Source organism: Lithobates pipiens, unplaced genomic scaffold (genome assembly GCF_037356315.1).
Source record: "Lithobates pipiens isolate NorthernLeopardFrog02 unplaced genomic scaffold, aLitPip1_a1.2 Scaffold_35, whole genome shotgun sequence".
NCBI classification, from domain to species: Eukaryota; Metazoa; Chordata; class Amphibia; order Anura; family Ranidae; genus Lithobates; species Lithobates pipiens.
In genome coordinates, this window is record NW_027507811.1 from 10,737,953 (window position 1) to 10,753,096 (window position 15,144).

The 15,144-nt window shown below is 46.6% G+C and overlaps 1 protein-coding gene across 1 annotated transcript in view; it reads right to left on the reverse strand.

The window, feature by feature from the left end:
- LOC143955483 (uncharacterized) overlaps positions 1–9,569 on the reverse strand; it is a 39,242-nt gene extending 29,673 nt beyond the window's left edge. The window contains 5 exon segments of the mRNA XM_077465522.1: positions 3,804–5,950; positions 7,693–7,837; positions 7,927–8,024; positions 8,141–8,375; positions 9,503–9,569. Of these exon segments, the coding sequence (XP_077321648.1) occupies positions 3,804–5,950; positions 7,693–7,837; positions 7,927–8,024; positions 8,141–8,225 (2,475 nt within the window). The 5' untranslated portion in view covers positions 8,226–8,375; positions 9,503–9,569.
- Between the last annotated feature and the right edge of the window lie 5,575 nt (positions 9,570–15,144).

The following is a 15,144-nucleotide window of genomic DNA, read 5'->3' on the forward strand; positions in this document are numbered from 1 at the left end:
CAGGGGACATGGGTCACTGCAAAGAAAAGTTTTAAAAACGGCCGTTTTGGTGGGAGCACTGATTTTAATGACGATTAAAGTGAAAAAAAAAAAGTGAAATATTCCTTTAAATATGGTGCCTGGGGGGTGTCTGTAGTATGCCTGTGAAGTGCCACGTGTTTCCCGTGTTTAGAACAGCCCCTGCACAAAATGACATTAAACGGAAATAACACCATTAAAAAACTGCTTGCGGTTTTAATGTTATATCTGGTTCCTGCAATATGGTTGAAAATCATTGAGAAAAATGGCATGGGTAGCCCTCCCTGCCCATTACCAGCCTATTTTGGTCTTGTACGCATATTAAGGGGAACCCCGTACCCATATTAAAAAAAAGGAAATGCGTGTGGCCCCCAGGCCCTATATACTCAGAACAGCAGTATACAGGCGGTGCAAACAAGACAGGGACTGTGTAGGTTTGTTGTGTTAAGTTGAATCTGTTTGTCATTTTCAACCGGTACATTTTTAAAGTGTAGCTCCAGTCAAAAAAACTATCTTTAAGCTTTTTGATAAACATAGGGAAGGGTTATCACCCCTGTATAATTTGTTTTGTCGTCCATCTTTTTTCATCTCACTTGCTGCTGTCTCCTTGCGTTTGCAAGTAGGAGATGTTTGTAAGTTGGATGTTTGAAAGTAGGGGCCTGCCCTATATTATAGCGGTATGTACTGGGTACAGAGCACGCAGACAGCACGCACTATCTCCTAACACTACTGACTGCAAGCTCTATTATTAACCACTTGTTAGCCCAATGTTTGCATAAAGTGAAAGATGAAGTTATGCTGAGTAAATAGATATCAAACATGTCACTCTTCAAAATTGCACATGCCCGTGGAATGGCGCCAAACGTCGCTACTTAAAAAATCCCCATAGGCGACGCTTTAATTTTTTTTTTACTGGTTACATGTTTTGAGTTGCAGAGGAGGTCTAGGACTAGAATTATTGCTCTCGCTCTAACATTCTCGGCGATACCTCACATGTGTGGCACATGCGAGCACATGGGGACATGGGCGCTTTAATTTTTATTTTATTTTTTTATTGTTCATTTTACTTTATTTATTTTAGTTTGACATTTTTTCCCCCAAAAATATATTTTTGATCACTTTTATTCCTATTACAAGAAATGTAAACATCCCTTGTAATAGGAATATGGGGTGACAGGTCCTCTTTACAGTGAAATCTGGGGGGTCAATATGACCCCACATCTCACCTCTAGGCTGGGAAGCCTGAAATAAAAAATAAAAAAAAGATTCTGGCTTTGATCGTACTGGCGAGTTGGTAGAAGCACCGGAGGGCGGTGAGGGGTGGGGGGCGTCTATGGCTGGGTATTTCAGGGTATCACCGAGTATGGCTGGGTATCTCTGAGTATGGCTGGGTATGGCAATTTATGGCAGGGTATTACAGAGTATTGGCGGGGTATTGGCGGGGTACTACAGAGTAATAGCAGGGTACTGCAGAGTATTGGGGGGTACTACAGAGTAATGGCAGGGTACTGCAGAGTATTGGGGGTACTGCAGAGTAATGGCGGGTACTGCAGAGTAATGGCGGGTACTGCAGAGTATTGGGGGGTACTGCAGAGTAATGGGGGTTACTGCAGAGTAATGGGGGGTACTGCAGAGTAATGGCAGGGTACTGCACTGCAGAGTAATGGCAGGGTACTGCAGAGTATTGGGGGTACTGCAGAGTAATGGCGGGTACTGCAGAGTAATGGCGGGTACTGCAGAGTATTGGGGGGTACTGCAGAGTAATGGGGGTTACTGCAGAGTAATGGGGGGTACTGCAGAGTAATGGCAGGGTACTGCACTGCAGAGTAATGGCAGGGTACTGCACTGCAGAGTAATGGCGGGGTACTGCAGAGTAATGGCAGGGTACTGCAGAGTATGCACTGGTATTGCAGAGTATTGGCAGGGAATTGAGGGGTTAAATTCGGTGAGCAGCGATGTGGGCACTGCAGATGCAGCCCACATCGCTGCTGACACCGATCTCTTTCCCCTCCGTTGTACCGATCGGTACAGAGAGGGGAGGGAGGAACAGGCGTCATAACATGACGCCGGTTTGTTTCCAAGTGATCACTCCGTCATTTGACGGAGCAATCACGTGGTAAACGGCCGATATGAGCGGCCGTTTACCGTGATCCGTGATGCGACCCGGCGGTCACGGATGCTCTCGAGTGCGCACACCTCGGGGCACGCGAGAGCAGAATTCTGGGAGGCCGTTAATTAACGGCCTCTCAGAGTTAAACAACCCCCCTGAAGCCGTTAATCGGCAATGGGCAGTTGTTAAGTGGTTAAAGCTAGATCACTAGCTATATAGGTGAGGTGAATATAGTGGTGTATACTGCAGTCAGGGCACAGACAACAACCACTACACAGCAGCAAGATAGGAAATCAGCCAAAAACGATTGGTGTGTACTGTGTTGAAGGTACACAGAACACCCACTGCTTCAGATGCAAAGTAACACACTACAGGAGGCCGCCTTAAAGGCGGCCTTATATAGTGTGGGGCGTGCACTACACAGCCTGAGCTATGATTGGCCACAGGCAGGATGCCTGTGGCCAATCATGGCTCTCCTCGCTGCCGGCGCTGCGATTGGCCAAGCATGCGGGGTCACAGTGCATGCTTGGCCAATCATCGGGCAGCAATGCACTGCGCCAACGCAGTGCATTGTGGTCCGCGCGCGCGTCACTCGAATTTTGACGCGAACGGCCAAAACGTTCGGAATTCGCCGAACGGCCGAACAGCCAATGTTCGAGTCGAACGTACGATCGACTCGAACACGAAGCTCATCCCTACACACAATCATCAATCGGGTTTGGACATAAAAAAAAGTGCTGAGCTTAATTGCAAATATAATATGTATAAAGCGCAAAAATTAGAAAAGATAGTGGTAGATTCAAGTCCCACAAAAATCTGGTAAAATGTCCAAATCCTCACACTGTATTGCTTTTTAAAAATACACTGGTAAAAAAAAGGTGCTCCTGGACGACATCAAACGTATAACGAAACACGTAGGGCGGAGTAAGGCGCTGACATCACTGCTATACTCGTGTCCCGGTTAATGTTTTTTTTTTTCTATGTGTTTGCGGATGCACGTGCAAATTTAGGCAGATTTACTACAATACCCCCCTCTCCTGCCAGTATATTTTTAAGAGCAATAAAGTGAGGATTTTACTCTTATGCGGAGTCTTTTTTAATTTTTCCGGCACTTCTATGACCACCGTTGAGGAGGACTGATGTTCCCTGTTGGTGAGACGGACCGGATAAAGGCCCTGGCTGGGTATGGAGCCATAGGAGTTTAGGACCTTTTGTAGTGAGAGGTCCAGTCCATCTGGTAAGCAAGCCCTTCAGCCATTGGTGGAGATGTTAAGTCACAAGATCACTTTAAGGTGTTGGATGGTGTGGAAGACGTATTGAAATCACCAAAATTATTTCACTGGAATTCTTTTATTTGATTTTACGATTTTGGACTTTTCATTGGATCACATTTTTTGTATTTAATTAAAATTGGCTGTACAATCCATATTTATATACAATTTTCTGTTTTCATATTTTGTCACTAATTTTCTTTGATATGTACTCACTGTGAGCAATTTGCTCTCTTCAATGACCTTATTTTGTATGTATATCAGGGTGTGCTTCTTCCCCCCCACATGTCCAGCAACATTCATATAGAAGACATTTCCCGCACTCAAGGCACTAATACACTTCCAGGGTTGTGTGAGACCCCCTGATGTACAGGAAGACAGGACTTCAGTGAGGAACATTTCCCTCACTCAGGACAGGAACGTGGCTTCTCCCCCGTGTGCGATCTCTGATGGGTGTTAAGATGCGACTTAACTGAGAAACATTTCCCGCACTCAGCACAGGAATACGGCTTCTCACCCGTGTGAGACCTCTGATGATAGGAAAGACTGGACTTAGCTGAAAAACATTTCCCGCACTCAGAACAGAAATACGGCTTCTCACCTGTGTGTGACCTCTGATGTGTGTCAAGATGCCGCTTAATTGAAAAACATTTCCCGCACTCAGGACAGGAATAGGGCTTCTCACCCGTGTGAGACCTCAGATGTGTGTAAAGATGGGGCTTCTGTGAAAAACATTTCCCGCACTCAAGACAGGAATACGGCTTCTCACCCGTGTGCAATGTCTGATGTATGTCAAGACCAAACTTTCTTGAAAAACATTTCCCACACTCCGGACAGGAATACGGCTTTTCCCCTGTGTGAGACCTCTGATGTTTGACAAGATCTGATTTTACTACAAAGCATTGTCTGCACTCAGAACAAGAATTCGGCTTCTCACCCGTGTGAGATCTCTGATGTCTGATAAGATTCGACTTATTTGAAAAACATTGCCCGCACTCAGGACAGGAATACGGCTTCTCCCCCGTGTGTGATCTCTGATGTATGGCAAGATACCACTTAACTGAAAAACATTTCCCGCACTCAGGACAGGAATATGGCTTTTCATCTGTGTGCAATCTCTGATGAGTATAAAGACTGGACTTGGCTGAAAAAGATTTCCCGCACTCAGGACAGGAATACGGTTTCTCACCCGTGTGTGACCTCTGATGTGTGTCAAGAAGTGACTTAACTGAAAAACATTTCCCGCATTCTGGACAGGAATAAGGCTTCTCACCTGTGTGTGATCTCTGATGAGTATAAAGCCTGGACTGAGCTGAAAAACATTTTCCGCACTCAGGACAGGAATATGGCTTCTGACCCTTGTGCGACCTCTGATGTGTGTCAAGAAGTGACTTAACTGAAAAACATTTCCCGCACTCAGGACAGGAATACGGCTTCTCACCTGTGTGAGACCTCTGATGTATGTAAAGATTTGAATTCTGCGAAAAACATTTCCCACACTCAGGACAGGAATACGGCTTCTCCCCCGTGTGTAATCTCTGATGTGTGTCAAGATGCCACTTAAATGAAAAACGTTTCCCGCACTCAGAACAGGAATGTGGCTTCTCCCCTGTATGAGATTTTTTATGAACATTAAGACCAGACTTAGAATGGAAACGCTTCCCACACTCAGTACAGGAAAACCTCTTATCTATTGGAAGGACGGCACCGTCCCGCACAGTCTGAGGTTCCTCGGGATAAGAGGAATACGATGGTCCGGCACCGTCCCGCACAGTCTGAGGTTCCTCAGGATAAGAGGAATACGATGGTCCGGCACCGTCCCGCACAGTCTGAGGTTCCTCGGGATAAGAGGAATACGATGGTCCGGCACCGTCCCGCACAGTCTGAGGTTCCTCAGGATAAGAGGAATACGATGGTCCGGCACCGTCCCGCACAGTCTGAGGTTCCTCAGGATAAGAGGAATACGATGGTCCGGCACCGTCCCGCACAGTCTGAGGTTCCTCGGGATAAGAGGAATACGATGGTCCGGCACCGTCCCGCACAGTCTGAGGTTCCTCGGGATAAGAGGAATACGATGGTCCGGCACCGTCCCGCACAGTCTGAGGTTCCTCAGGAAAAGAGGAATACGATGGTCCGGCACCGTCCCGCACAGTCTGAGGTTCCTCGGGATAAGAGGAATACGATGGTCCGGCACCGTCCCGCACAGTCTGAGGTTCCTCGGGATAAGAGGAATACGATGGTCCGGCACCGTCCCGCACAGTCTGAGGTTCCTCAGGATAAGAGGAATACGATGGTCCGGCACCGTCCCGCACAGTCTGAGGTTCCTCGGGATAAGAGGAATACGATGGTCCGGCACCGTCCCGCACAGTCTGAGGTTCCTCAGGATAAGAGGAATACGATGGTCCATCTACACTGTGTGGTGCCGGATGGACATTTGAGGTAGTCGGGTTTTCTCCTGGACTATACTGTGTGATGTCCTCATCTTCTACTTTACAGTCTGGAGACAAAGTGAGACAATCCTCTGAGGTTTTCCTCAACTCCCGTCCATCTACTAAAATAGAAATACAAAGATTATTACTAGACAGGAGCTGATTGGTTCCCCTAAACCAGGACTCCGCCCACATCAGGCAGCTTTGTCTCTGAGGATCTTACAATTCCCCCCTCAAGGTAACTAGTAAATGGGTCCTCTGATCTCCTACCAGATCATTTCTTTATTCATGGACCTTAGTCAGAGAGGGAGGAAACAACGAGAACTGTCTTCTATAGGAGTGACAGTGATGAGGGGATTATAGGACGAGTGTCCCCTCCCCCTCTATCACTCATTGCCATCTTCCCAACACAAGAAGTCCTGACCTTCCTTATTTAGTCCATGATTTAGTCATGAATAACAGCGGGGCTGAGCCCCACCAGAGGTCAGAGAGTGAGGATGGGGGGAGAACAACCAAGATGAAGACTGGACTGATCCCGAAGACCCCCATCATTGGGTTATTGACTCCTCCCTCATTATCACTTCCTGTTTAAAGAGGGATTCCACCAAAAAAAAAAAATATTAAAAGCCAGCAGCTATAAATACTACAGCTGCTGACTTTTAATAAATGGACACTCACCTGTCCCGGGTTCCAGCGATGCCGGCAGCCGAGGCCGATCGATCGCTCGTCTCTCGGCTGCTGTCGCCACCATTCTAGGTGAGGGAATCAGGAAGTGAAGTGAATCAGCTTCACTTCCCGGTTCCCTACTGCGCATGCGTGAGCCGCGCCGCGCAATAGGAAATCTCCGCGCTGTCACTGGGACCCGTGTGTGTCCCAGCAGACAGCGCGGCAGGGCAGGAAATGGCGTAGACTCCCACGGGAGTCTATGCCCGGAAGTGGGTGAAAATACCTGTCTTTGACAGGTATCTCCACCCCCCTCCCCCCTGAAAGGTGTCAATTGTGACACCGGAGGGGGGGGGGAGGGTTCAGATCAGTGGAGGTTCCACTTTAGGGTGGAATCCCGCTTTAAGGCTCCAAACTCGGAGGAAGTTATCACATTATTATCACCATGTAAAAGTCTGTCCTCCAATCACATCATCCGATATAAAATGTCCTGCTGGTAGGAAATGGGTGTAACAAAAGAGAATACATAATATATATATATATATAGTAGAGGGAACAGAGAAGAAGTAAGGACTATGTAATGTACAGCATATTGTAAAAGATACAACAGATAGGACTATATAGTATCAGAATTATGTAATGTACAGCATAGAGTATATAGTGCGGGGGTCAGGAGTATGTAATATAAATGATATAATGTAAGAGTCAGGACTCATAATATTGGTGTTCAGTAATCAGTGGAAGATGAAATGATTACTGGAGACAAGTTGCAGAGGTCCCACACCGCTCCTCCCATCTCCTGAGACTGCACTCAGTGACTTGGGTCTGAGACTATACAGACATATCCCTCCACCCGGCACAGCCAGCAGACAACAGATCCCGTGAGAATTGTTCTGTCAGAGATCTTTCTAGACCTGGGCATGGGGCAGAAGACCCAAGACACATACCTCAGGTGCCTATGTTGAAAATCAACATTTTGCTGATCCCCAGAATCTCCATAAATCCAGTCTAGAGACATAAATTGTGTCGGCAGCACAGAGAAGGAAGATTATCGGAGAGAAATCCAGGAATACAGGACGGGGAACACAGCTCAGGAAAGTGACCAGGGGATTACAGGCTGATATCACCCAGCCCCCGCCCTACTCTGGACCAATCAGTGAGCAGTATGGGTGGAGGAATGTATTTAGTGTTAATGACCCACCTGTGCTGATCTCTGTAGGAGTGTCCTCCTCTATAAATGTCCCCGTTATTCCATCCTCCTCCATAGACTGCTGATCATCCCTCACATACCTCTCTTCTTCTTCTTCTGATTTCACCTCAACTTTACAATCTCTCAGGTTTCCACTCTGAATATATAATAAAAATGACATCAATGGTAACAATGCAGATAATGTACAGATCCTAATGATACTATCAGTGATTGTTCCTCATCTACCTGATGATGGTGGGGGATGGTGTGACCTTCCTGTGTGGAATCCCGGGAATACAGAGGACGGGGACATCTCTCTGGTGGGTTCCCATTACTGGATCCATCTGTAGGAAACACACACACTGACTGAATACATTGTTTCTATGTGTTTATCAGATGATGGGGGATCTAGGTGGAGCCTCCGTACTGCTCTCTCCTTTACAATAAAGTCTCCTCTTACCCGGTGATGTGAGGGGCGGCTGATTGTCCATCATGACGTCCTTGTAGAGATCCTTGTGTCCTTATAAATACTCCCACTCCTCCATGGAGAATGTCCCAGAATCCTCCTCACCTCTCCTGTCAGCAGCTCCTTCATCTTCTTGGTGACTTCTAGAATCTTCTAAATGCTGTCTTTCTCAGGTTTTAGGTTGTGAAATAGACAGATTGTGATGGTCACCAGATTTTACATGAGGACTCTGAAAGAACAAGGGTAATATTATGAGATCCTCCCAGAATCCTCCTCACTTCTCCGGTCAGGTCTGTGTTTTATTAATAGAGATAAGAGTGATGTCATGTGACCTCCCAGAATCCTCCTCACCTCTCCGGTCAGGTCTGTGTTTTATTAATAGAGATAAGAGTGATGTCATGTGACCTCCCAGAATCCTCCTCACCTCTCCGGTCAGGTCTGTGTTTTATTAATAGAGATAAGAGTGATGTCATGTGACCTCCCAGAATCCTCCTCACCTCTCCGGTCAGGTCTGTGTTTTATTAATAGAGATAAGAGTGATGTTATGTGACCTCCCAGAATCCTCCTCACCTCTCCGGTCAGATCAAACTATAATTTGCTACATTTTCCAGGTTCCTGCACCATTTTGGCCTTCTGAAATTCCCTTCTTTGTGTTGAGTTTGTTTTGTTTCTGAACTGGTTTTGTTTAGCTTTAGATCTGCAGACAAGGAATGATAAAACTGTTTGGGGAGTGGTATCACCTTTTAAGGAGCTATCCCATCCTGTTCAGTTTACAATGATATTCCTATAGCATTGGGTCATCTAAGGCACCCGGAATTAGATATTGCGAGCCAATAATACTGAAGAACTATGAAACGTCCTCATCAAAATGAATAGGCAGGCAAAAACGGAACACACACAAATACACGGGAACACACAAGTTTTTCCTCCCGCCAACACCAATAATCTGACATTTTCTTCATGGTGGGCCGTGGAATTTTTTCTTCCTACCAGCCAGCAATGTAAGGGGCTCTATGCTCCATACTCCTGACCCCTGCACTCCATCATTGTGTTGGCTGCATATTGTAATAATTGCCCTTTGTAGGTCATGTATGGTCAGGATGGTCATTGTCTTGTCCATTTATTGTCAGTGCTGTTTGTTTAGAGGAACAAATTACTAGAATTAATTAAGGAAATATTCCAACCCTGTAAGTGGGGGGAATGTTCTGACCCTGAAGGGGTTAATCTAGGTTTCCACCTTATACATGTGAGTATCATCATCTGCTGGAGATAAAAGACGTCACAGTGACTATGGAGGAAGAGGACGGACATGACGGGGGGGTTACTGGGTGTATATAGAAAATAAGATCTGATTACCTCGTCTGCTGCCACTTCCAGCAACGTCGCCTCTCTACTTCCTCCCGACTCACCTCTCACCCGGAACTTTTTTATTTATACATGACATCACTTCCTGTCTGTACCTGACATCACTTCCTCTCTGGGTAGACGTGAGAGCACCACCTTGTGGAGGTCAGAGGAAATGCAGCGTAGTGTGAACAAGGCCTTGTACTGTACTGTAGTGTATAGCCTTATAGATGGAGTCATCTCCACTCCCATCAAGGGGGATAGAAATATATTACTGCCTAGCCCAGACTTTCTTAGTCAGGGTTCCTCCAAAGGCTTCTTCTAGGCGGTTCCATGAGCAATGAATCATTTTGGTCTCTCAGTAACAACCATTTCATGGCGATGTAAGAATGTCCTTCTCCCACTGACTACTGATATAAGGGGAGCCTTCGCCTATTGGTCACCAATGTAAGAGACCAATAAACAAACCATTTGCAATGAGACCGGGGTTTGGACTGAACTCATGTTTGGACAGAATTTGACTTGTTTTGGGGGGTTTGCTGAACGGCTGAAATAAATTGGCCGTTCCAACCACCAACTGACTGCTAAATATGGCAGCTTAGCACTCAGTTTCCCCCGAGCTTTCATCAGATATAGCGGTGACATTGGTGCTCAAACATGGCTATGTGGCCATATTCAGGCAATGGTGTAATGATCTATTCCCCAGTTGCTTACGTGGTCATGGATTCCCAGCCATATAAGTGAATGGGCTGGGTGACGTCAATGGTTACTAAGGATGCAGTGGGTAGAAGCAGCGTCTGCTTCCTTAGCAACCATTGACAATCAGAAGCTGTCATGTTCAAACGCCCCAAACGGTCATCCTTATCAGTGTCCATATAAATGTCAAGGTTCTAATACTCTACTCCCGGCATGTCCAAAGTCCGGCCTGTGGGCCAATTGTGGCCCGTGTTCCAGTTTAATACAAACCCTATGGAAATTTGAATATATATCTTCCAGGCCCACAAAAGACATATACCGTATTTATCGGCGCTGCCTCGGAGGGGGGGCGAGATGAGTGTCGCCAGGTTACATTCAGGAGAATCTCCTGTTTATTCGGCGGTGTCTGTAATAGGAAGTCCCGTCTCCTGGGCTGCCATTGGATTGTTCTGTCATAGGAGGAGGGACTTCCTATTATAGACGCCGTCGGGTAAACAGGAGATTCTCCTGTATGTAATCTGTCGGTGCTCGTGCTGTCCCCTTCCTGTCTCCTCCGAGGCTGCAGATGGGCATGGATCAGGCTGCACTGATGGCAATGGTGAGGCTACATTCAAGGCAATGGTGAGGCTGCATTCATGGCAATGCTGAGGCTGCATTCAAGGCAATGGTGAGGCTGCATTCATGGCAATAGTGAGGCTGCATTCATGGCAATGGTAAGGCTGCATTCATCGAAATAGTAAAGCTACATTCATGGCAATAGTGAGGCTGCATTCATGGAAATAGTAAGGCTGCATTCATGGCAATGGTGAGGCTGCATTCATGGCAATGGTGAGGCTGCATTCATAGAAATAGTAAGGCGGCATTCATGGCAATGGTGAGGCTGCATTCATGGAAATAGTAAGGCTGCATTCATGGCAATAGTGAGGCTGCATTCATGGAAATAGTAAGGCTGCATTCATGGCAATGGTGAGGCTGCATTCATGGCAATGGTGAGGCTGCATTCATGGAAATAGTAAGGCTGTAAGGCTGCATTCATGGCAATGGTGAGGCTGCATTCATGGAAATAGTAAGGCTGCATTCATGGCAATGGTGAGGCTGCATTCATGGCAATGGTGAGGCTGCCTTCATGGAAATAGTAAGGTTGCATTCATGGAAATAGTGAGGCTGCATTCATGGAAATAGTAAGGCTGCATTCATGGAAATAGTGAGGCTGCATTCATGGAAATAGTAAGGCTGCATTCATGGCAATAGTGAGGCTGCATTCATGGAAATAGTAAGGCTGCATTCATGGCAATGGTGAGGCTGCATTCATGGCAATGGTGAGGCTGCATTCAAGGAAATAGTAAGGCGGCATTCATGGCAATGGTGAGGCTGCATTCATGGAAATAGGAAGGCTGCATTCATGGCAATAGTGAGGCTGCATTCATGGAAATAGTAAGGCTGCATTCATGGCAATGGTAAGGCGGCATTCGGGCAATGGTGAGGCTGCATTCATGGAAATAGTAAGGCTGCATTCATGGCAATAGTGAGGCTGCATTCATGGCAATAGTGAGGCTGCATTCATGGAAATAGTAAGGCTGCATTCATGGCAATGGTGAGGCTGCATTCATGGCAATGGTGAGGCTGCTTTCATGGAAATAGTAGGGTTGCATTCATGGAAATAGTGAGGCTGCATTCATGGAAATAGTAAGGCTGCATTCATGGCAATGGTGAGGCTGCATTCATGGAAAGAGTAAGGCTGCATTCATGGCAATGGTGAGGCTGCATTCATGGCAATGGTGAGGCTGCATTCATGGCAATGGTGAGGCTGCATTCATGGAAATAGTAAGGCTGCATTTATGGAAATAGTAAGGTTGCATTCATGGAAATAGTGAGGCTGCATTCATGGAAATAGTAAGGCTGCAGTCATGGCAATGGTGAGGCTGCATTCATGGAAATAGTGAGGCTGCATTCATGGAAATAGTGAGGCTGCATTCATGGAAATAGTAAGGCTGCATTCATGGCAATAGTGAGGCTGCATTCATGGAAATAGTAAGGCTGCATTCATGGCAATGGTGAGGCTGCATTCATGGCAATGGTGAGGCTGCATTCAAGGAAATAGTAAGGCGGCATTCATGGCAATGGTGAGGCTGCATTCATGGAAATAGGAAGGCTGCATTCATGGCAATAGTGAGGCTGCATTCATGGAAATAGTAAGGCTGCATTCATGGCAATGGTAAGGCGGCATTCGGGCAATGGTGAGGCTGCATTCATGGAAATAGTAAGGCTGCATTCATGGCAATAGTGAGGCTGCATTCATGGCAATAGTGAGGCTGCATTCATGGAAATAGTAAGGCTGCATTCATGGCAATGGTGAGGCTGCATTCATGGCAATGGTGAGGCTGCTTTCATGGAAATAGTAGGGTTGCATTCATGGAAATAGTGAGGCTGCATTCATGGAAATAGTAAGGCTGCATTCATGGCAATGGTGAGGCTGCATTCATGGAAAGAGTAAGGCTGCATTCATGGCAATGGTGAGGCTGCATTCATGGCAATGGTGAGGCTGCATTCATGGCAATGGTGAGGCTGCATTCATGGAAATAGTAAGGCTGCATTTATGGAAATAGTAAGGTTGCATTCATGGAAATAGTGAGGCTGCATTCATGGAAATAGTAAGGCTGCAGTCATGGCAATGGTGAGGCTGCATTCATGGAAATAGTGAGGCTGCATTCATGGAAATAGTAAGGCTGCAGTCATGGCAATGGTGAGGCTACATTCATGGAAATAGTAAGGCTGCATTCATGGCAATGGTGAGGCTGCATTCATGGCAATGGTGAGGCTGCATTCATGGAAATAGTGAGGCTGCATTCATGGCAATGGTGAAGCTGCATTCATGGCAATGGTGAAGCTGCATTCATGGAAATAGTAAAGCTGCATTTATGGCACTTGTGAGGCTGCAGATGGGCACTGCCCATTATTTTGTTCTTTGTTTGAAATGTACGTTTTTTCCTGAAACTTCGCTCGTAAAGTGAAGGTGCGCGTTATGCGTTGATTAATACGGTATATCCAAATAACACGCCCAAGCTCAACCTTAGTCCTGAGTGCAGCTCGGGGATTCGTTGGGGGGCCACAAAAGAGATATATATATATATATATATATATTCAAATAACACCCCCGAGCTCATCTCTTCACCTCACACAGCCACAAAGGCAGGCGAGTTCTTGTTGGGCGGTGTATTGGTGCTCGGACGAACACACTTAGACTGAATTTTAACGGTTCAAAGAATGTCAGGCAAAATGGCCGGCCCTCAGGCATGTTCACTTCATCAAATCTGGTCCTCTTTGAAAAAAAGTTTGGACACCCCTGCTCTATTCCAACCTTTTTTCAACCGGGGCTGCCACAGTATTCCCCCAGAGCTCACTGCCCTTTTCTCTCACCCCAGTACCCGCTACTCCCCAAAAAAATGGCATTTACCGAAAAGGAGGCAGGGGGAAATTCCCAAATAAAGCCTTGCTTTAAGGGGAAAGGGTGTAGCGCAACCCCTAAAGGGTCAACTGAATTTTGGGACCCTCTTTTTCCATCCCAGCCGGACAACATGCATTTTCCAACTTGCATCCAGAGACAGAAACCAGTCCTTGGGCTTGTTTTTATATTTTATTGAGGGAATATAACTTGGACAGGGATGAGGGGGTTACAGGATGCCCAAAACTGAATTCAGCAGCGGTTCCTACGGGGAACAGCATTATTTGTAGTCTTTACCCTCAGCCATTGTTGGACAACTAGGAGACAATTGTATTCCAAGAGTACAGTCATTAACCCAAGCCACTGTAGGGCAGTTGAGAGACACGTGTAATCCACATAGACTATATTACCAAAAATATTGAGACACCTGCCTTTACATGCACATGAACTTTATTGGCATCCCAGTCTTAGTCCGTAGGGTTCGATATTGAGTTGGCCAACCCTTTGCAGCTATAACAGCTTCAACTCTTCTTGGAAGGCCGTCCACAAGGTTTAGGAGTGTGTCTATGGCAGGGGTCTCAAACTGGTGGCCCTCCAGCTGTTGAAAAACTACAACTACCATGAGGCATTGCAAGGCGGACAGTTACAAGTATGACTCTCTCAGGCAGAGGCATGATGGGACTTGTAGTTCCGCAACAGCTGGAGGGCCACCAGTTTGAGACCCCTGGTCTATGGGAATGTTTGACCATTCTTCCAGAAGTGCATTTGTGAGGTCAGGCACTGATGTTGGACCAGCAGGTCTGGCTCGCAGTCTCCACTCTAATTCATCCCAAAGGTGTTCTATTGGGTTGTGGTCAGGACTCTATCCAGGCCGGTCAAGTTCCTCCACCCCAAACTCCCTCATCCATGTCTTTATGGACTTTGCTTAGTGCACTGGTCCAAACCATTTGGCGGAGGGGGGATTATGGTGTGGAGTTGTTGTATTTTTTTAGGGGTTTGGCTTGACCCCTTAGCTCCAAGTGAAGGGGAACTCTTAAGGCGTTGGCATACGAAGACATTTTGGACAATTTCATGCTCCCAACTTTGTGGGAAACGTTTGAGGACGGCCCCTTCTGTTCCAGCATGACTGTACACAAGTGCACAAAGCAAGGTCCATAAAAACATTGATGGGCGAGTTTGAGGTGGAAGAACTCCACATGCCGACGCCTTAAGAGTGCCCTTCACTGGAAATAAAGGGTCAAGCCCAACCCCTGAAAAACAACTCCCACACCATAATCCCCCTCTCCACCAAATGATTTGGACCAGTGCACAAAGCAAGGTCCATAAAGACATGGATGAGCGAGTTTGGGGTGGAGGAACTCGACTGTCCTGACCTCAACCCGATAGAACACCTTTGGGATAATTTAGAACGGAGACTGCGAGCCAGGCGTTCTTTTCCAACATCAGTGCCTGACCTCATAAGTGCGCTTCTGGAAGAACGGTCAAACATTTCCATAGACACACTCCTAAACCTCGT